The sequence below is a fragment of the Nilaparvata lugens genome, chromosome 6 (assembly GCF_014356525.2).
Source record: "Nilaparvata lugens isolate BPH chromosome 6, ASM1435652v1, whole genome shotgun sequence".
NCBI lineage: Eukaryota > Metazoa > Arthropoda > Insecta > Hemiptera > Delphacidae > Nilaparvata > Nilaparvata lugens.
The window spans coordinates 62,097,127-62,121,567 of NC_052509.1; the positions used below are offsets into that span (position 1 = coordinate 62,097,127).

Below are 24,441 nucleotides of genomic sequence, written 5' to 3' on the forward strand. Positions count from 1 at the left end.
CTAGAAATGTATCTTTATAGGCAATAAAAGATACTTTCTTCAGTCTAATATTCCTTGGTAGCTCACTAGAATATTTATAAATGCTATTCTAGCTCAAAGGCTCATAAGTTTGGCGACCATTGATCTAGAATATCATCAATGTTTAAAATGTTCTGTCCTCGAGCCACTGAGATACTACTGTTCTGGAACCTGACTCCAATTAGGCCTACTTTCGAACTGTTTGAGATTGAGTTCGAACTTTCAAACTTATTAAAAATTAGAAATCGTTGTTATTTGTGACTTTCAAATTTCTTTAGTAAGCTGATCTGTGATGATTTGTCTTGTAAATGTTCCAATAAGCTCAATTATTAATTAACGTAGCTCAATTATTGTCATTGGCGATAAAGCTCAATTAATGGATGGAAAGGAAATACAAGTATACAAATACTCATACTCGAGTATTTCTATCTTCTCTTCTTCATGTGCCGTCTCCATGGCGGAGGTTGGCTATAATGATGGCAATTTTCACCCTGCTTACAGCTGACTTGAAAAGTTCATTTGAGGTGCACTTGAACCAATCCCTTAAATTGCGCAACCAAGATATCCTTGTCCGGAGTATTTCTATACTAGTATAAAAATACTTGTATTTCCACTTATTTGACATATTCTCACTCTGGTAAAAATACAGTATCCCAATAATTACGTACTCAACAATCACAACTATTTTTGTCAGCAAATCTATTCTTGCAAACAAACCTTCAGCACAGGTTCACTCTAGTTCATGTTTCCAACACCGTCTTTAGCAGCTCTAGGACTAGCTTCACGAGATCCCTTTATCACAGTGGGTGTCCCGGGTCCCCGTTGATTCGGGTTAATACTATTCTGACAGCACATGTGTGTGTATCATAGCCTATCATCACCATAAAAATCATCATCATCCCCAGCATGTTTATCAACATGTCACCCCGTGAGCCCACGATAACGATCTTGGGTCAGCTCTCTTGTCACCTACCCCTCCTGACACCCTTAATTCTCTCTCAACACCCCCTTAGTTCTCCCTCAACCCCCCTGACTCATCATAATTCTCTCTCAACCTCCATGACACCCCCTTAATTCTCAATTCTCCCTTATCCCCCTAACCCCTCTAAAATCTCCCTTTCCTCCTTTAAATCTCCCTTAATTTGCCCCCTGACCCTCTCAAGCCTCCCTTTCCTCCTTTAAATCTACCTCAATCTCCCCCCTTACCCACTCAATTCTCCCTTTCCTACTTTAAATCTCCCTTAATCTTCCCCCCTGACCCCCTCAATTCTCCCTTTCCTACTTTAAATCTCCCTTTGGTAGAGAGTTAGTGGGGAGGATATTTTTAATATTCTTTCCGAAGAATGAACATTGATATGTCCAAAGCTCCGCCAATTTATGTAGATGCATAACAATATGATTATTATCTATAGTTATTATATCACAAATTGCTTTTTCATATCATATACAGTTCAATAATTATTTTCTTAGTCTATATTATGTAAATTCATCTATAATTTTGCTGTATTGTAAGCTATTGTATATAAGTGTATAAGCCAGTATATATTGTAATCTACATAAATAAAGTACTCAATCAATCAATCAATCTCTCCCCCCCTGACCCGTCAATTCTCCCTTTCCTCCTTTAAATCTCCCTTAATCTTTCCCCCTGACCCCCTCAATTCTCCCTTTCCTACTTTAAATCTCCCTCAATCTCCCCCCCTGACCACTTCAATTCTCCCTTTCCTCCTTTAAATCTCCCTTAATCACCCCCTGACCCCCTCAATTCTCCCTTTCCTCCTTCAAATCTCCCTTAATCACCCCTCCTCACTCCCTCAATTCTCCCTTTCCTCCTTCAAATCTCCCTCAATCACCCCTCCTCACTCCCTCAATTCTCCCTTTCCTCCTTCAAATCTCCCTCAATCACCCCTCCTCACTCCCTCAATTCTCCCTTTCCTCCTTTAAATCTCCCTCAATCTCGCCCCTGACCCCTCAATTCTCCCTTTCCTCCTTCAAATCACCCTTAATCTCCTCCCCCACACCCTTCAGCCAACGTTAAGCCCCCCCTATAGTCAGCAGGGTGCAGCAACACCCGATTATGCTCCCTAATTATGCACCATCCTGCTGACATGTTGCCATCAATGTTGGTGTAGTTGGGCCACTGTTAGTGTAGTTGAAGTGTCACACTGTTGTGACACGCATCTTGTTGTGACATTGGTGGTAACAGGTGTTACACGTGGCCTATTATGTTCACAGTCAACACCCACCGTCAGTCTGCAGCTGTAGGTCTGACCTCTAACCAGGTGAAAAACTGTGTGGTTGGGGCATTGCAAGTTGTTAAAATATAAGATTCTCTTTAAACAGTCAGCACTACTCATAAATAGCATTAATATTTCTCACTCAAGTAAGACTGATACTAAAAGTGGATATCACTGTCAAGGCTTTATGATATTACTCATAAGAATATTAATAAAATAATGAAATTTTTATTTCTTTTCACAAAAGCTTAGAAAAATGCAATATGTAAGCAAGATGTGCCTTCACCAAATATGTAAAGGTGGGAAAATAAAAAACAAGAAAGATCGTACAGGTTTTTGATATTAAAAACGAATCAATAAATTATTTATTACGAAATTAGAATTAGAATTAGAATTTATTACGAAATAATAATCAGATGAATATTTCAGGGGCTACTCGCTTTGCTGATCTGTGGTCGTTCAGTTTATGATAATAATAAATAAAAAATTATTATTTAGAATTATAGATCTGAAAAATTAAAAAATGTACAATTAACTATTATTTTACTTTACCTTAACAAGAGTCCCTTGGCCTGCTCTTCAAGGTCCAGTTAAAACACTCCCGAATTTAGATAAATATATATATAAAAAAACTCTGCCAGTTGATTGAATCAAAAACACCAGCTTTCCCTACAAGATTCAAATCCTGAAAATACAATTATGTAGGTTTAAACTGCCCGGACTGCGACAGCCTATAATTTAATTCTCAAGACAGAATCCTTCAGATAACCAATGCCTTAACTCAACAACTAACTTCAAATGGTTCAAGTAGTACGGGCCTCGAAAGAAAAATTCAAAATCTATTTATGTGAAAAACACATGCAGCCTTGATTCACAGACCAAAAGTCAACTCACTCTTGTTTGTATAGCATGGAGCTAAAAACCATAATACGAAACGTGATAAAACACACGTTTCATCTTTGTGCATTGGAGATCTTCTACCTTTATCAATTATATTTAATAATTAAATCCGCGACCAGATTTCCAATTCACAAAATAATATTTCAAAAATTGAATAGGTTTTGATGTCATGTATGACAAATATAAAAAACAGGAATTAAGTTGACCACACTATAACCAGTATTCGTGGTCAACTTGCAAAAAAAAATCAACAGTACTTAACAAAATATCACATTGAGTAGTATAGTAAAGTAACTTTACTATACAAAATAAAACCAACTTATCTTTGTTTATTATCTATCAACATATAGTAGGCTGATTGAGAAGATGACCAGTCTGCTTTTCTTCTTCTTCCTTTTATCAGGTCACTTGAAAAATAAGTAATTAAATCAAAATATTGAACAACTCTAGTTAAAAATATGATTATAGTCAAAAATAAGAGAATTGATAAATTTTAAAGAATGAATATGATTAGGGGAGCCTTGCTTTAAAAAACTATTATTTGTGCTTAGAAATGAATTTCAACTGTAAGCTTCAAGAAATTAATTAAGATTGTGTCTTTAGATATGAATTTAAAAAGAAGTAATAATTAAGTTTGCTCTTAACTATAATGCTATAAAATTTGATATACTTATTTGGGCTTTTTAGGGTGGGGTGGTGTGGATTTTAAATGAGAAAAATTGAAAATTCTAAATACAATCTTTAACTGGCTCAGTCAATTCCCTATAGGATAATTGAAGTCTGAGACCAAAAACTCACTCCTACACTGAACACTGTCCAAAATCCAAGAGACTCACAGCAACTAACAGCAACTAACTGCCACTCTGCAACTAACTTGCAAGGCATGGTCTGCCTGTTTATATACTAGAACCACGATTTTCCACCCCTCATCGCCCTTCGCCCTCTAGCTCCGCCTACACTCAAACTCATCAGCTAATATTCTGCTAACAAATTGAATTCAAATATCAATTTAAATTTACTATAATGTTTATTATGTGATATCATTTTAAACTATGGCTCCCCTTCATTATTAAAACAAATGATATCATACATTTTACCAATATTTAAACTCTAAAGTTTGGATACTGACAATTGAATGCATTGATTTGATTAATACAGTAATCAATCTTATAAATCTAATATGGCAAATACTTCAATAATAAATACATGAAATGAACAGAATACAATGTCGTACAGTACATCATTACAATTGAGTTGAATAAATCAAATTAATAAGATACCAATCAATTACTACTTAATTAATTAAGCAGGTTTCTTATACTCATTGTCAACATGTTTCAATCAAATACACCTAATTTATTCTATTTACAAATTTGTCCTTAGCCTATGAATTCGGCTTCAACTAACTTAATTAGCTTATAATAATTATTAAATTATAATTTATTATATAACATTATATTTGTTGAATACTTTATACATATAGCCTAATCTACTTCATGACCTAATTTATAAATACATTTACTCATATATCATGTTTATCGTTTTATGTGATCACCATTCAAATAACTGATCATCAAATAATTGCTTCAATAATATTCATATGCTGACCACATGGTAAAATTGTAGCATATGCTGACCACGTGGTAAAATTGTAGCATATGCTGACCACGTGGTTACATTGAAAACTACAAATCTATATTTACTTCTCTCCTAACTATATATCTATATCGCTATTCACAATCTTCATTTACCTGCCGTCAACTTATGCTATAGATAAATACAAGGGTTGACACAAAACACAGTGGGCCATGTGGTTTCTATTGTAGACGTGTCAGTGACTGACGTTACTGTTATCATATATTGTTAGCAATTCTCTATGACAGAATGATTTTGTCTCAAACTACTTTGAAAAGAATAATAACCCCAGTCATCTGGCTAGGTAGGCTATTCAAATGCATTCTCAATAGTTTTGAGAAACGGTTCTTCTTATTATTCTAGCTCTTCGAGCGTTCATATTCCTAAATACAATATGTTCAGAGCACGTGTTGCAACAAATAACATATATCTACAATTTTTAAATTTTAGGAGAGCACATGGTCGCCATTTGTGGCTCAGGCCCACATAAGCTCTTAGGCTTGTGCGTGGGTTATGAGTGAGAGGGATGGTGATGAGAGATGACTACTTTTTAGGTAGTCGAGACCGAGGGCCTATCATCTCCTCCGAATGACTAATGACAACTTGCAGACTTTATTTATGTGAGAGATATTTTTATTCGAGATTGACTCAACTGACTATGAATTTTTTTTATCCAGTATGAACAATGACTTGATTTGTCGCTCTTGCTGTATTCTGTTTTCGTTGGTGAGATGAAATCAATAAAAATTCAGTTAGAAGCTCAATCTTGCTCTGCTTATAAGCTTTTCTACTGTTTAGATATCAACTTCTTCTCAATTTTTATGATTCTACTCAATAATCATTAATCATTTTTATGATTCTACTCAATATTTACAATTTGTTCAATTCTTCGAAATTATCTCTGTATAGTTGAAAAAATAGGTATTATCCTTTTCAACAGGAATGGAAAATTATACATGATCTTGTTCCCAGTTTGTAGAACGAAATCTGTTTAAAAACTTTCTCGCCCCACTTGGATGTAATGAGCTGGTCTTCGTGCGTCATATGGAGGCCGAAAATGATTGTTTTCTGACCAGGCCGGTAAAATTTTTACGGCCCTAGGGCTGTAAAATAACCTTGAAGTCAGCTGATTCTGATTTGATGTGAACGTGTTTACAAAATAGTTTATGAAACGGAATCAGTTTATGCTTCTAAAATTGAATAAAGTATTCTGCAATAATATACTATCATTTCATTTGGATGAATGAAATACAGATAAGATATATATTATAAAATATTCAAATTCTACTTTCAGAGTAGGATAGAGCTTCTAACCTAATCATCCGTTGACATTCAGATTGGCCAAATTTCAATTGTGCTAAAACAGCTGATCAAAAAACTTTTCATTGTTTGTGTTCATTATTCAAGAATCAAAACATTTATAATAATATCATCTTATCATCTTATTGTCATTTGGAAGAATAAAAAGTATAAACTCAACCTCTTACATAATTGAACATAATCTTTCAGGTTATTTAGACAAATCAGAATAAAAATAAAAATACTTTGACAATTTCCTGATATTCAGATAACCTCAGTCTTGCTAGAGCTATGACCTTCCAGTTTTGCTTTCGGAAGTGCCTAATTATTCTCATATATGTATATTGTTTTATTTTTCTGTGTGGCGAAAAATAGAGTTCGCACCACGGGCAAAAATGTGTTTCCGGCTCTCAATCTTTTCTAGTCCTCGGCCTACGGCCTCGGACTTGAAAACCGATTTCGAGCCGGAAAAGTCTCATTTTCAGCCCTAGGTGCGAAATATACTATTACATGGTCATGTTCTCAGATTGTAGAACAAAATCTGTTTCAAAACTTTCACATGGTCATGTTTGGGGAGTCCGATCTCATTAGGTATCAAACCTGCAATCTATGTAGAAATCAAACTGAAATTCTCAGATTGTAGAACAGAATCTGTTTCAAAACTTATTAACATAGAGTCATAGAGGAATAGGATATCACATTGTCCCTGTTATAACTAAGAATGAAAGGGCATCACAGGAGCTACTTTGAATGTGACGGAGCAAACCAATAGAGATGGAAAGACCATAACTTGCTTGTTGTAATAGGCACGAAACCACACAATGCACAGTGGCAAACAGGGCGTCAGCTTACATGCATATTGTCTGAAACTACCTTGCATCACAAACCATCATCAAATATCCTCTGTATACAAACAAAGTTAACAGCCGTAGGCTTCACAGCCGTTGGAAGCGGGAGTTAGATGTCCAACTTGTAAGTTAGATGTCCTGGGAACGGTGCAAATCGATTGGCAATGTTGTTATAGAGGCTCCGTGAACTTGTAGTGCACAAGTCCGACACAAAATTCGTACTGTATTGTCAATTTTGTTGTAAATGTTCGGTCTTGTGAACTACAAGTTCATGGAGCCAATGTTAGACGCTTTAGTGGGATTCACTTCACATATTGTTAGCATAAACATAAATAAACAGCATCATTATGTTGTAACTTCAGCATGAATAACATCAATGATTCACATACAATACATTCATTCAATAAAGGAGGCAAGCACACATATTATTTACTCCACTTTTCTCATTAAGGTTTCCCACGTAGATGTCATTTTGTTGTGGAGGTTGAAAAAAATGTGAGAATGACTCTTCTTCTTTTTCTTCTTCTTCTTCTTTTTCTTCTTTTTCTTCTTCTTTTTCTTCTTCTTCTTCTTCTTCTTCTTCTTCTTTTTCTTCTACTTCTTCTTCTTCTTCTTCTTCTTCTTCTTCCTCTTTTCTTCTTCTTATTCTTCTTGTTCTTCCTCTTCTTGTTCTTCTTCTTCTTCTTCTTGTTCTTCTTGTTCTTCTTCTTCTTCTTCTTCTTCTTCTTCTTCTTCTTCTTTTTCTTCTTCTTCTTTTTCTTCTTCTTCTTCTTCTTCTTCTTCTTCTTCTTCTCCTTCTTCTTCTTCTTCATCTTCTTCTTAATTTTGTATTTTTCCTTCATCTCTTCTCCTTCTTCTCATTTTTCTCCCTCTTCTGTTTCTTTTCCTTCCTTTTCAGCCTATCCCTCCTCCTTATTACCCTTTTCATCTCCTCCTCCTCGTGGTCCTGCTCATCCTCCTCTTAGTCCTCCTCCTCCTCCTCCTCGTCCTCCTCCTCCATGTCTGTACCTAATCAACTAATCTACCAATGATGAGAAGCTTATTATTTTCTATTATTACAAGTATATTCTATGTTACTACTAGTTTATGTGCTTGTATCAACTATTCAAATGACTACTCGTAGAAAATTTTTGGCTGTGAATGGATTGAATTGAAAGCTAATCAATCAACTAATATAGCGTCAGATTCTCTGATCTTAACCATAGTAAATAATAAATTTTTCCTCCACCGACTGTCTAAAGTACTTTAATTTACTCCCTGGAACATAATACTAAAGTGTCACTTTTTCGCTCTCGGGACTAAAAAACAGAAAAACTCCCTAGGAAGTAAAAGTAATTCTATTTCAATAACATGGGAAGCATCTCTATTTTAAAAACTAACATTGTAAATAGATTAGAAGGTCTGAGCTCAGATGAGAAAGCATATAGAGTAGTCATTAAACCAACTAAATTCCATACCTCAACCAGACATTTGATCAATATATGAAATATAATTATGTTTGTATGATAAAATTATTACAAACCTCATATCAGTAAACTATAAAAATGTATGAATATTTTTTCTATATTCCATGTTATTCAAAATACCAGCCAACGAATATTCTTCATCAACTAATCATATTTGAAACGCAAACTTCATCATAGTTATAGTTATGAGTCGGCCATTGTTGTTACAACTTTTGTCCACAGAAAGCATATAGCGCTGTCAGCAGTGAACTGTGATTACTGTCAGATGTTTACTTCTTAGGTTATGTTGTTACACATTGTTACTTGTCACGTAAGTTTTTAAAATCATTTTATTTACAGTTTTTTAAAAATTTAGGTGGAGGAAAAATGTTGTATACATCATGAGTGAAAAATGTTTTTTCCTACAGTAACGTTGAAAAGTGGCCATTGCTGCACTGATTACAGAACGCAAAGAATCACTTTTCCGCTCTAGTGCGGGAAAAATTTTTCTGCACTCCAGATTTGCAACATGGCAACGCAAAATACTTAGTAGGTTATATGGAGCAACAGTGCAGCAAAATCAAAATGAAGTTGGTAACAGTGACTGCTGTGGCTGCTATAGTGAGCAGAGGTGCAACCAAGCACAACGCGCTAATTATTATTCATTATATATTATAACCAAGGACAGCGAGGACTTTAGGATTTTAGGATTAAGGTTTTTATCAATAATAAAATTACACAGAAAAACATTTGATGGATTTCAGGCAATTTTACCCATAATTACCCACTTTTCATATTCAATGGTAACTGTAGGAAAAACTTAATGTGAAATACGTGCGCAAAGTTCCTCTGCTGCACTCAAGAAACCATTCCGCCCTCGCCTACGGCTCGGGCGTAAACGTTTCTTTCGGTGCAGCAAACTGACACTTTGCGCACTAGTTGCACAAATAACTATTCTCCCTCAGGGAAATTGTTTCGCCTTGGGCATCAATCTTTCCCCTCAGGGAGAAAAAGTGGTATTTTTCACTCTAGATATACAAATAACTATTGTTGTTTGGACTTGCAGATTCGGGCATGCTAGGCGGCTGGTGGTTTGGTGCATCACCCAGTTCGCCAGACTCCAACTTCCTGCGCGTGAACGCCTTCCCCAACCGACGTCTGTCCGACAACACTCTCATGACGCCAAAGATCCGCATCGCGCCATCCTGCGCCTCCTCGCCAGGCGGCACCCCAGGCGGCGGCGGTCTGCCCATCAGGCGTCACTCTAGTATTGGCCCGCAGGAGCGTAGGGGTTCCACTATCAATCTGTCGCCCCCAACCGTAAGTAGAATAAATCTACTGTATTCAATAATATTACTCTATAAAATTGAATAAAGTTATAGTATTATTAAATTATTATTATAAATATTATCAATTATAAATCATTAATACAGTAACTTAAAATTCAATGTAGTTATTTAGAGAAACTAGTTCGGGGTTCTGGGACATTTCTTCAACCTAATTGGCCACTAAACCTATAAATTCAAAAAGATCCGGTTTCTAGAACACTTGATAAATTTAATATACAACATTATACTCTGTACAAAATTACTTCTTACTTGGGATGGACATGCGCAGCAGAGAGAGCATACAGCGGGAGGGAGACAGAGGCGCGATGTTGCCGTTTTGAAGCGGCCAGCGTTCTCCAACTTCTAGTGACTGTTCATGTGCTCATGCTACACATGCAAAGTTTCCTGTCTGAAAGCAGTCAGATGACTGACAAATTGGCAACTGCGCTTCTACCTATGACTCTCTCTTAATCACTGTAATTGGCTGATCTCCCTCCATTTCTCTGCGCCGCATATTCCTCCAAGTCAAATGTAATTTTGTACGGTCTATAATATAATAATCTCAACTTAGATTTTACTTATTTATAAGCTCCATTATAAATTTTAAATATTTGGAATCTTAATGGCAATGGCTGGAAAAAGCACATTCTATGACGAACTGCTAGTGAAAAATTCGTTTGTGAGATATTTTTCATGACACTATAGTCAAGTTTTTTGAATAAAAGTTATTAAAACTAGTACTCACATGTGGAGCGTTTTCGTATTTTTTTTTAAATCCGGAGTGTTGAAAATGGATTTTAAAAATCCGAAAGCGCCCCCCACGTGTAAGTGCTAACTTTAATAACCTTCAAAAAACTTGGCTGTAGTGTCGTGGAAATAGTTCGAAAACTACTTTTTCACTAGCAGTTCGTCCTAGTAGGATTCCTATAGAATGTGAAATAGATGAGTACAGATGTTGCATTTAGTGAGTACTAGCATAGAGAAACAATAGCGTAAGTAGATATCCCATGGTATAGGACGTTTATGTCGCAACTTTTACTGTTATCTCAAACCGATAGTCCACGTAGTTCTTTCCTGTAAAGCTGTGTGACGCTGGTAGTCTCTCATATAGTGCCGTTGATACACACTTACCTGGTCAAAACAGTAAAAATCGACAATAATCGACAGTAATCAGCTTGAGATAACAGTAAAAGTTGCAACATAAACGCCCTATACCATGGGATATCTACTTACGCTATGTTTCTCTATGGAACTAGTTTTAATAACCTTCAAAAAACTTGACTATAGTATCGTGAAAAATAGTTCAAAAACTAATTAAATCCGTATTGAATCTAGTTCTAGGTTTGGTGTTCCATTAGATTTATTAATATCCTAGAAACCGGGTCATAATAAATCAAATGGACAATTGAACCTATATAGATTTAATGGCCTATTAGATTTAATGAGTTTCCTAGAAACCGGGATTTGATTCCAGTTCATTTAATTTGGTTAATCAAATGGAACTGTTCATTAAAGTGGTCAATTGAGTTCCAGTTCAAATTGTCATTATTGATTCAACGGGAACCAGTTATGATTTTGATAGGGGGTAATGTCACTTCTAAGTGAACCGAACCTACTTTTATCAGGAGCTTTTTTAATTTATTTACTGATAATACAAATCATCAATTTTTATTCCGATTTTTTTTCTAAGAATATAAATTTATTTATAGACTTCAAGTTTGACTGAGTTTGAATTTGAGATTAAATTTCAGTTTGAGCTCGTAATTAAAGTTGAGTTTGAATGTGAATTCAAATCAAATTGAGTTTGAATGTGAATTCAAATCAAATTGAGTTTGAATGTGAATTCAAATTTCAAATTTCATCAGGAGGGAACAACAGATGATCTTAGGTCCAAACAGAGTTTTATATAAAACTGATCCAAGTTCAGGGTTATTATTGTGATTTATGAGCTTTAAAAACACTATTCTATCATTCCATAACTCACTACTATATACAATAACATACAAAATATCGGTATGATAGATATTATAATTCCAAAAGAAAAATTGTATGATTATTTTATTTCCATTACCTACATATACTGACTAGTTCTATTGACTCATTTTCAAAACTGATCAAACATCGAAACTCCCTCAATTGAAAACTGGAATGAGAATAGAGTTTTTATTTGGCACAGTTACATTTATAGATGACTACAATAAAAACATTTCAAAGGTGTTTTCTCAAAGTTTTTACTATATTTAACAATCACAACTGATTAATTTTCATTTATTGTTGATAGCACTGTTTCAACAATAGTCAAGCACAACCATTATATTTTATAATTCTAGTATTTGTAATAAAATAAATTTTAGCGAGTTGAGTTTTACATAGAGTTTGGAATATTGGAGTCTTGCACATAGTAGACAAGTTTACTGGCACATAGTGGAAACCAATATTAGGCTACATACACCATCACAATCATTTTCAACACTATACTCACTAACATCATCAAAGAACTTACACGAATTTTAGTAAACTCCACTTGAACACCTGTACATTATCCTTTAAGCCTGGTTTTCACTAGTAGAGCTAGTGGTCGAGTAACTGGCATACTAAAACACTACCGAGCTATCTCTACTTACTTGGTCAAGTAACTGGTATACTAACTCTACCGAGTTAACTCTGCTCTCACTTAGGCTAGTTTCACATTCATTAGGTTCGTTTCGTTTTCGGCAAATTCCGATAAGTGTGAAACGGTAATTCGGTTTGAATTCGGTGCCGAATAGAAACCGCATAGAACCGAACGCCCACTTGACACTAATAAATTCCATCAGGTTTCAATTCGTTGCTGGCGAGACGCTACTTTCACACACTTTCGGTTCGTTTCGTTTTCGGCAAATTCCGATAAGTGTGAAACGATGATCGGTTTGAATTCGGTACCGAATAGCAACCGCATAGCACCGAACGCCCCCTCGACACGAATAGGTTTCATCATATTCGAATTCGTTGCTAGGGAAACGGGAAAAAGTCTTTTACACACGCTTGCCTTTTTTGTTTTTATTTTAAACTGATATCGTGATTATCTGTTTCAAAATTTTCCAAGTCTAAATCATATGGTCAATTCATTTCTGTTAGTTCACAGGAACATTTCTTTCTCAATGAATAGTTTGCTAAAAAATATGAAAGATATAAATTAAAACTCAGGGAGAATTTTTATTATTTTTTTCCACGAATATTACATGATTTCATCAATGGAGAGAAGAGATGAAGTTTATATACCATGTGTCAAAACAAGAACAAATTTTCAATTCAAAAAAATCATCTCTCTGAACATCAAAAATTAACAAAATTAAAAAGAAACTATTCAAATAATTCTCATTTTTTAATTAATTTTAAAATTTTGTTGTTCAAGAAATAACATATCACAATTTAACAGAAGCTTTTATATTTAAATATACAAGCATGAACTGTGAAAATACAGACACAGCTGTGTTTGAGAAGAAAATACCTAATTGGAACCGTACGAATTAAAACCTGACATGTATGAAAGCCTCATTCGTTTTCGGTAACGAACCGAAAACGTACCGAACCGAATGAAACCGAAAGCGTGTGAAGCTAGCCTTACTTGGTCGAGTAAACTGTTTTCACTACAATTGAGAATAGTAGGTAAAGACTAAAGAGTGTTGTCTAGTGAACAGAACTAACCTCAAAATGTAAATATTTTTTTAATAAATTGACACTTAAACACTAAGTAACACTTTTTAATAAATACTTCTTAATGAATAACTGGGACCGTTTGCACAGTCGAAGCTTAAACTGAATTTGATCAGCTGGTGGCTTAAACTCAAAATGAATCACATTATAACAAACAAGACTTGATATGGATTTAATCCTGTTTAAAATGAAATTTAGAATAAACCTTAAAGCTGGGTTTACAACAAAGTTACTAACAAAATGTTAATAACTTAATCATTATAGATTCTATTAGATTGAACGGAACTTGTCAAACACATATGTTTATCATGTGTATGATAAGATATGTTCAATCTAATAGAATCTATAAGGATTAAGTTATTAACATTTTGTTATTAACTTTGGTGTAAACGCAGCTCAACTGTGCAAACGGCACAAATACTTTTTAATAAATAACAATAGTTCTTAAACTTGAAATCCTACGGCACGACTCTACTCTACTTGCTCGAGACTGTTTTCATTAGCATAGTAGTGGTAGAGTAGAGTTAGAAGCGGTGGTGGGGGAAGCAAGTGGTAGAGTACTATCCCACTCTACTCTACTGAAGAAAAACTAGTGCTCTGCCATGACTCTACTCTACTATAACTCTACTCTACCACGAACGTTTTCATTGGGAGAGTTCACAAGATAGTTAGTACTTGCCCAGAGAACTCTACCACTATTTTATTCTACCAGTGAAAACCAGGCTTTAGCTAGAACTGTTTTTATCAAAAATGTGTTATTTTTCAAGCAAGACTTGATATGAATTTTACTACACATTACATTACTATTCAACCACATTTTTAACTACCGTAGATAAATCTTTGTAGTTTTCACTATCTACCAATGTAGTGTAATTTCTAGAATAGATTAATTTATGTTTGTACATAGCGTACTGTATGTAATACATTCTCTTTATGTAGGGAATTGATTGATTTTCAAATAGTTTACAATTTATTATCAGGAAGGTTGGATTTAAGCTTGTGACAAATAAACTTGAAAGTTAATATGTGAATCAACACAACATTTAACATCATTCACAGTATTAACTTATAGAATATCATGGTAAATATCAGAATAGTATATAGAATATCAGTGACAGGACTCACATAACGGGTCAAGACAAAAATCGAAATTAAACCTACATTTTACAAGGTAAACACAACACATTACCATTTATCAATATATAAAATATCAGTGACGGTGACTCAAATAACGGGTCAAGACAGAAATCAAAATTAAACCTACATTTGACAAGGTAAATACAACATATCACCATTATCAGGGTACCTGGAATGTCTAGAATAAATAACAAATTAGTTAAAAATTAATAGAAATTACATTGACCATTATCATAATAAACACATTCCAAAGAAATCATGTTGTTCTCAAATATCGAGTATTGTTCTTTTAGGAAATATTTTATTTACTCAAAAAAACAAACAAATCAATGATTGGGAAAGAAACAACAGGATATTAGCAATTGACTTGAGTGAATTCTGTTGAAATACCTGTTTTTCGTTGCCTGTTTTTTTTTTTTTTACATGAATATTGAGACAGGTAGACTTTTAAGCTAGTCTTCGAATGGATATACAGATCTAATTTTAATTTTTAATAATTATTATATTGGGTATAATGTTCATTAAAGTTGTATTCCCGAAAAGTTTGTAGAAATTCTCTCAACTCAAGAAGCTGTGCTTGATTTTGAAGAAATAGTGAATGGTGAAAAAATGATCGTTAATCGAAAAAAGTGATTATTTGATATCATAGTATCACCTCATTATCATACTCTTATCTTTCACGAATATCCTTCACTATCTGTCGTATTATCTACTTCTATAATCCACCTCTTTCTTATAATCTATTCTATCATCAGTCTATCCAATACTTCTTACTTCTTTTAACGATTTTCATTCTTTATAATATAAATTAATAATTATCGTCCTATCCAATATTTATAATTCACAATTTAGTCTAGTACTAGTATTTTATACTTCCCTTATTCTACCAACTTTATTACTTCTAGTATGGGACTTGAACACTAAATTATCAAAAATCTTGCAATAATTAAATAATATATAATAATAAAAAACTTAAAAATCAATATTCTCAAATATCCCAGTCTGTTTCAATAGTTATATCTGCTTATCTGCAATATGAAATAAAAGTTTGAATAAATTATTCCTTGTAGGTACTTGGAATCAATCTGGAACAGATCAAATACATTTAAAATGTCAAACATTACATTTATTACATTCCTTAATCACAACATCAAATTAATGATTGGAAGAGAATCAACAGGATAAACCCAAAACTGTTCCTCTCCCTAATTCTGATAAAAATAGTTCAAATGAGGTTATGAAAACACTTTTATAAAGATCACAAAAATTTACAGTCCAAATATACATTATACTAAAAAATTTGTATCTCGGTTGATCAGAAAGATGAAACAAATTATTATTACACTTGAAAATGCTTTAATAAATTGAAAAATATTAAAAAACTTGATAAATTTGAAGCCAGAAAAATCACAAAAACATGTCTTTATCATCTGAATGAATATTAATTCTATATGCAACAATTTTTTGCAAAATCAAGAGGTCAGCAATCACAAAATAAGAAAATATATAGCAATATGATACCAGAGAGTAGCTCTATACAATTATTACTAAAGAACAATAACTAGATTAGCTTTATTCGGTGACATGGAAGTAAGAAAACTGAGTTTCTTACTTCCATGTTCGGTAATTATAATAGAGAGAAAGCGGAAAATTATTTACATATGTTATAAAATGCTTGAAATTAAAGATATTATAACATGTTTTACAGAAAGATTTCCATGTTTAAATTTCTTCTTGTTTGTAGTTGATGATAGAAAAAAATCAAAACTTATCTGTAATTAATATTGTAATTTTTCATGGTTCTTCTAATATCGAAAATTTTAGTATAATTTCAATTTTTTCCAATAAACTGTATACTACACTTTGTCTCATGAATGTATTCTCTTCATCTTTTTCTCTTCTATACCTCATTTTCATGTAAATCTACTCTTCGATTCATTAAACATCTTGAATTTTATTCAATCAATCTCATTTTCAACGACACATGTATTTCCATTATACTAAATCACATCTACTATTATACATTTTTTATTTCTAATTCCTCTTCTAAGACCATCTAAATGACTTCCAGTTTTATAATTGACTTTTTAGAAATGATCTCTTTTTGATAAATTATCTACTTCCTCTTCTGAGGCCATCTAAATGGCTTTCAGTTTTATAGTTGACTTTTTAGAAATGATCTCTTTTTGATAAATTAATATATTCAACCAGCTAATTGAAAATGTTGCAGCAATTTTTAAACATATTGTTCGATACATTATCAGAAAGCCTACCAATGATCCACTTTTTAAAATGGAGACAAGCTGTGAATGTGAAATTGCAGTAGTAAAATTAATAAGTGATCATTTCTTCGAATATTGTTGGTAAATCTCTCTAAAAATGTACACGAGGAATGTGAAATCTCTTCTACGATGATGTTTTTAGCAGTTAAGATGTAATTGTGGTTGATTTACAAATTCAATCCATGTTGAAACTATACTCAATTCATTGATTGATAAAGCAAAAATTTAGAAATTGAGGTACCTTAATTTTCTTCGGAAAGCGATACTTTCCGAAACACTAAAAATTTAGAAATTGGGGTACCTTAATTTTTTTCGGAAAGCAATACTTTCGGAAAGTAAAAACAGTTTCGGTTGTAATATTATCAATCATCAATCTCCTGAAGCCTTTTGAACTGGGAAGAGTGAGCTCATCTATTTCATTAGAGATTGATAACGGTAAATCGGTATTCTGTTTTGCTGGAAGAAAAATAAAAAATTCTGTTCAAATTAATTTTTTTCACAACTCACAGGAAAAACTTCAACTAAAGCATTCAGTTAAATTGAGTACTTAATTCAATATTGAATGAGCTATCCAAGTTTAAATGTTCAGATCAACTTTTTATCATTTGAGCAATGGTATCTCTTTTGAAATATTCCCTATTGTCTTGAGTGTTATCAGAAATGACATTGGGTAATTTGGTGAGGCAGAACATCCAAAAGGATCTCTCTACCAATAAAGTATGATAAAGTATGAATAAATAAATAAATAAATAAATAAATAAATAATAAATAAATAATAAATAAATAAATAAAAAATAAATCTTCTTAAATAGGAAGGCTACTTATTTATTCTCAAAAGATACCTGTTTATTAATAATCATTTTTTTAATCAATTAGAGAAGAAATGATCACTAATTATTATATCTTTCAGATTCTTACTTGAAATTAAAACCATAATTTATCCCTTTCCATACAATTCACATTTAAATAGAAAGTGATCCAGCATTCCAAAAACATCTTCCACTTTCCACTTTTCTCAAAAGACAAACATTAACTTTACAGCTCAAAACTAATGTACCTAACTGCTTATTAAAATTGAGTATATAATGAGATATTGTGCTGCATATCTGAACTTTCATAGTTCTCAATAATTTTCTCATTCAATATAGGATTGATCCTATTCAAATTAAGTTACAGTGATAATAGAATGTGTACATTGTTAACGGTAAAAGATTTATTAAAATTTTAAGTTGGACTTTTTCTTATTTCATGGTTCATTATGGGACTTTTTCTTATTTCATGGTTTGTTATGTTTATTTCAATCCTGCCATTCATATCGACCAGCATCCACCATCAACAATCTTCAACATGATCAATAAAAGAATATTGTTGTTTTATTACATTATTACAATATTTTGCAGTGAGTTTCTCACTTGGGGGAGATGATTTTTAATAGTGCTGTTAAACAATAAATGCTAACTTTTATTTTTGAAGGCCAATTTTCTCTAGCTAGATTACAAAATGTCCCAAAGAACCAGTTGCATTATTCTTTTTTCAACTTCCTATTTTGATTGTAAATTATTATTTCTTCAAATATTCCATAGCTATACATTTCTCATTTTAGTATATTCTCTTCATATAATTGAATTTGTCCAATTTACACAGCCATATGAGCCTATATATATATATATAGCCACAATTATATCCAAAAAATATAAACTATATCGTCAACTAACTTGCAAATCTCTAGCCAAAACAAAATGTAAGAGTAGATCCTTTATTACAGAACCATGATCCGTATGATTATGACAATGATTACCGTATAAAGAATTTTCTTTTTTCTAACAATTATCAAGTTTTCTAGAACATCACAGAGAATAAGTAGGTACCTCTATTGAAATTTCAATACTGTACTGGTAACTCTTGAATGAAAATCCTTCCCAATCCAATGGCAGAATCATATAGGCACTGTTTTTGCAGATTTTTGTATTTTTTAAGAAGTGTTAGGCTCAACTCACACTAACTCGACTCAGGTCGAGAAGAGACTCATCTAGTCGAGAGCGTGTGTTTTCAAATGAGTGACGTCGCGGAGACTAGAGTCGACTGGTCTGAGTGTCACCATTTGAAAACACATGCTCTTTACTTGATCTCAACTCTAGTCTCTAGACTCTAGTCGAGAGCATGTGTTTTCAAATGAGTGACGTCGCGGAGACTAGAATCGACTGGTCTGAGTGTCACCATTTGAAAACACATGCTCTCGACTTGATCTCGACTCTAGTCTCTAGACTCTAGTCGAGAGCATGTGTTTTCAAATTGGTGACGTCGCGGAGACTAGAATCGACTGGTCTGAGTGTCACCATTTGGAAACACATGCTCTCGACTTGATCTCGACTAGACTCTAGTCGAGAGCATGTGTTTTCAAATTGGTGACGTCGCGGAGACTAGAATCGACTGGTCTGAGTGTCACCATTTGAAAACACATGCTCTCGACTTGATCTCGACTCTAGTCTCTAGACTCTAGTCGAGAGCATGTGTTTTCAAATTGGTGACGTCGCGGAGACTAGAATCGACTGGTCTGAGTGTCACCATTTGAAAACACATGCTCTCGACTAGAGTCGAGTCTCTTCTCGACCTGAGTCGCGTAAGTGTGAGTTGGGTCTAACGGTTGTCTACGATGCCTACTGTGTAGAAAGATTTGTTTTTACTTTTTGATGTGTATAACGTTTACTTAGTACCTAACTATCGATATTATATGACTAAGCCCTTCAGGTTAAAATAAAGGCAGTCTATCTATCTCTATTATAATTTAACCTCGATGGTATCTGTATGTAAGCTTCGCCCGCCTTATTATAATTTTTTTTAAATTTCAGCATTTATTTATCCACAAATTTACAAGCAACAACAGTGCATTATCAGAACGTTTTTAGGCTACCTATACTTACAGTTATCAATGTATTGTTTACAGTACACTCCACTCCAATGTGCTTCTGTGGGATGACTATTTTTGTTGTACTCTACCAACATGTTATTATGATTTCTGCACTATATACAGGGTGTAATGTAAAAATGTGTCCACACAGGGGGGCGGTTTCCACTACCGATCAGTATCTCGTGAGGGCAGTACCTTGTCCGTACCATCAGCATATGTAAGTCGCTGAACAGACCCACATGTATATGATGATGATGATGTTTCAATGTGCACCGTGCCATCTCTGTCCGTTTTCTAACCTAACCTAACATCGTATGCCATCTCTGTCCGTTTTCTAACCTAACCTAACCTAACCTAACATCGTATCACCTCATCTAACCAAACCTAACATTACCCGAAACTAACCTAAAACACAACCTGAAACCTGTGTGTCTTCAACTAACTGGAAGATATGCTACCTATAGTGAGGTCCACGTTATAATGACAGTATTTGATCAACTTTGGTTTTGCTATTCTTGTCTATCATTCAACAAAGCCGGTGGTACTATCCTTTTCTAGGTCCACAATGGTGCCAATTATGTTTTTGACAGTGTAGAAATATGATTAATTAATGCAGAGAATTGGCATCGCTATTCTTCTATCTTCATCCACTGTCATTATAACGTGGACCTCACTGTAATTAAAGACGTCAAGGATTGGATTGCTATAATTGCAACAAATAATGAAAGTGGAATAGTTGCTCTTATAATGATAGAATCTATGGATTCTATAGTTTAGGTAGCCTATATTTTCTTTAAATTATATGATAACTAATCTTTAAATTAGGGCAATGAAAATGTTGTTGCAAGAATTGTTAACAATTTGATCTTGATTCATCAATGCTTTTGCTATTCACTTCAATGCAACCCTGAACTATTCATTTCATAGTTACAACATTGCCATATTGTGTGGAATTGAGATTTTCGCCAAATTTCAATTTAACCACAGAATTGTATGTAGAGAATATCATCCCCGTTATTCTGAGAGTGCTAAGAAAGTTTCAGAGTTGAATGGTTGAACGGAAATTCAATTTTTTTATACAATCCCGAAAAATATGTTTTTCTTTTGAATATCACTTTTCTCAGAACTATGGGATGTGATAAGAAAAATCTGAATATAATAGACATTCCCCCGTTATCTTTGATACAAGAAACTTAAGAGGATTTTAATCAATGAATGAATAGATAAATAAAATTTTACCTCTTAACTCTTTACCTCTGGGTAACTCAACTGAAAGGTTAGAAAATATATAGTTTTCTCTAATTTGATTTAGTAATTTTTAAATTACACTTACCGTTTGTAACAAAACTTAATTTATAATTATATATCATTTTTCATGCAGAATGAATACGAATCCAAACACCAATCTAATGATAGTACGGTAGTTTGGAATTTAATTATCAAACCCAAATTCGGACCAAGATTCAATTGAAGACACATTCCTTTAACCCTCTCCCACCAAATCCTGACACTTTACGCTGAAACTCCAATAATTATTATTCAATTGCTAAACTTCTGCCTCATTACCGTACTTGATGTTGTCTATCATCAATCGAATCAATGTTCTATCTTCTGTACATGCGTTCTTCACTCGCTCCATCTCACTCCTATACTTGCCATAAAACATCATGAATTGGACAATATTTATGTTGTGGATAAGTATTTTGATGTGTTATCCGTTTTTAGTTATGTTATCTGTCAGAGCTTTATTTCATTTGATGTTTACCTATGCTTTCTGACTGGCAAAATTTTTTCTGTGAACCTGTTGTTTAGTTTGGTGATACTGAGCAATCAATGAGCCAAATTTGAAATTGTAATCAAATTTAATGACTTTCAGTTCATATACAGTGTAGATACAGTAAAAAAACCAGTACAGTACCTATAAAGAAAACTACTCACATGGGTTAATGCCTGTGGTTGAAGAGTGTATTCCCCCACATACAATACAAAATTGGATAAAGAAATTTAAGCTGCTTTTACACCAAAGCTAGTAACAAAATGTTAATAACTTAATCCTTATACATTCTATTACATTTAACATAATAACTTATCATACACATGATGAGCATATATGTGTTTGACAAGTTCCGTTCAATCTAATAGAATCTATAAGAATTAAGTTATTAATATTTTGTTAATAACTTTGGTGTAAACCCAGCTCAATACAAGCATTTTAAGTCATGAAACTGTTGAAACAGTGAACTAAGGCATTCTAAAACAGTTATAACGTTAGAACTGGTTAAATTCGTAATTGGTAAATTGATATTTTGAAACAATAGATATTTTGCAAGTCCCCTGTTCAAGTAACGTTTCAAACAGTTTGAGAGAGAACATTTTGAATCTGTTATAAAAATGTATGTGAGATAAAGACAGTAAATAAGAGATTTATACCAACTGACATGACTGTTTGGACTACACTGGTATATTTTAGAAATTATAATATTATAGCCTGCCCATTCATTCCAGTTTACAATGATCATTCCAGTTTGTTCATCTATTCTCTTTGGAATACAGAATATTCAACTGAATTTAAAAGCTAACAAGAGTGTGTCAATCATACTTAATATTTACTGATAAAAGTTATACTGAGCTTATCTTTCTATGGCTTTGATGGTTAAATTCAAAAAGCATTCTCCATCACAATTGTATTCCATATTGGTAAAGTATTGAGTCAGTCTCAAATAATAGAAAAATTATTTTTCCTACAGTTACCCGAAAAAGTGCTCATTCCCGCATTTCTACACTTGCTGATGACTTCTTGTAGAGGAAGTATTATTATAATTGAATCTCATATAACTTTATAATATTCATTCTATTGTCATTCAGACTGAATTTGAAATAATTCTGTTGCGGAATGGTTGCAATATTTATTATCAGCATTAAAAATACTAAAGATTTGCACAAACAAACATTTTATTTGGTGTAGGACAAGTTCACCGTCTATTACTGACTTTTCACATTCTGTGGTAACTGTAGGAAAAATTTAATGTGCAATACGTGTGCAAAGTTTCTGTGCTGCACTCAAGAAACCATCATTCCGCACTCGCCTACGGCTCGTGCGTAAACGTTTCTTTCGGTCCAGCAAAGTGGCACTTTGCGCACTAGTTGCACAAATAACTATTAAAAAGTTTTGCCAGCTTTCTCTGCTTTCTAACACGTTTCTTGTAAACTCACACTGCCTGCTATCCTGTAAGTTCTCAAATATTTATATCATGTATTGAAAACCTCAATTATCTCATTGCTTCCTCAGTATTGCCATCAATTATTTAATGTTGCTTTTTCATTAATATGAATATAGTGATTTCAAATAATATCCATAAATAAATCTACCTGATAAAAAATTACTGCAGTTCAAAACTCTCTAAATAATATCGAAGAAGAAATAAAATACCAAATAAACATGAATGCTGTCTCAACAGAACATTAATATCACTATATATGTTGCATGTGACAATGGTTGTTTTCGCTGTGACGTAAATATATAAACATACATCATCTTCCATATTCTACAAGAAATATTCATGTAGCCTATCTCCCAAAAGCAAAATTCATTTTTTCCACTTCCCACACCTGTAAATATTACTGCGAATCAAACAGACCTCATTGAAATCTAAATTTTCCTTAAGCTTTTGAGAGCTCTTAACTTACATACTTTTTCATTTTCTTTCCTTATGAAACAACAAAGAAAATCCATCACCAACTTGATATTAATCACTTTGTTCATGCATCTTTTGTTAAAAAAGAAACTTGATAATCGATGTTAAGGTACCATCAAATAGTTTATTATCTGGTCACTTCGAATAGATAAACCCCTCATATTATTGGTTTTGAGTCAAGAAGGTTTTTTGACTTCATGAAATTGAACAAATTGAAATCATGGGGTATGTGAAAAATCTTTGTCTACAATAAAATATTAGTAATCCAACTGTGATCTCACAGTTATTGAGTTTGTTGTCTCGAAAAAAAATCTTTTTTCAACTTTTTGTTTTCACTTTTTGTGAAAACAAATTTTGACAATTTCTTAGTCTTTTTCATTTAATGTTCTTCCAACGTTAGCCTACTCCATGTAACTTGAACAGGCTGAATAATACCGTACCGTAATAGAGTTACCTATTCACGTTAGTAAATGAATATGAGAATGAAAATTTGCTATTAAGCGTTGTAAAAGGTTGTATATTGTCAAGAGATTACCCTTCAGATTTTAAAAGTTCCGAAGATATATCATTTGAAGTGTAAATAAATTATTACGGTATTCCATACTAGTCCGCATTTACACCAAAGTTATTAACAAAATTTTATTAACTTAATCCTTATAGATTCTAATAGATTGAACGGAACTTGACAAACACAAATGTTTATCATGTGTATGATAAGTTATGTTCAATCTAATAGAATCTATAAGAATTAAGCTGTATTCTAATAAGCTGTACATTTTGTTAATAACTATGGTGTAAACGCAGCTTTAATTTAAATACATAAATTTTATATTTGGATTTGGAGTGATCAGATAACTATTTTCTTGAGGTACCATCTTAGCTATTTTCCGTTGCTTGTGTTGAATCCGTCTTTGTATCAACTTCTTAAAAACAGAGGTGTGTTCAATGTAACCATATACCACTGTATCCTGTGGTAATTTTCTGTAAGTTGTGTAATTCTGAATAATTAATTA

The 24,441-nt window shown here is 33.1% G+C and overlaps 1 protein-coding gene across 1 annotated transcript in view; it reads left to right on the forward strand.

The window, feature by feature from the left end:
- Window positions 1–24,441, forward strand: part of LOC111056062 (SCY1-like protein 2) — a gene marked incomplete at its 5' end in the record, with an annotated part of 129,230 nt that overhangs the window by 84,745 nt on the left and 20,044 nt on the right. The window contains 2 exon segments of the mRNA XM_039431607.1: window positions 9,449–9,702; window positions 19,885–19,950. Coding sequence (XP_039287541.1) covers window positions 9,449–9,702; window positions 19,885–19,950 — 320 coding nt within the window.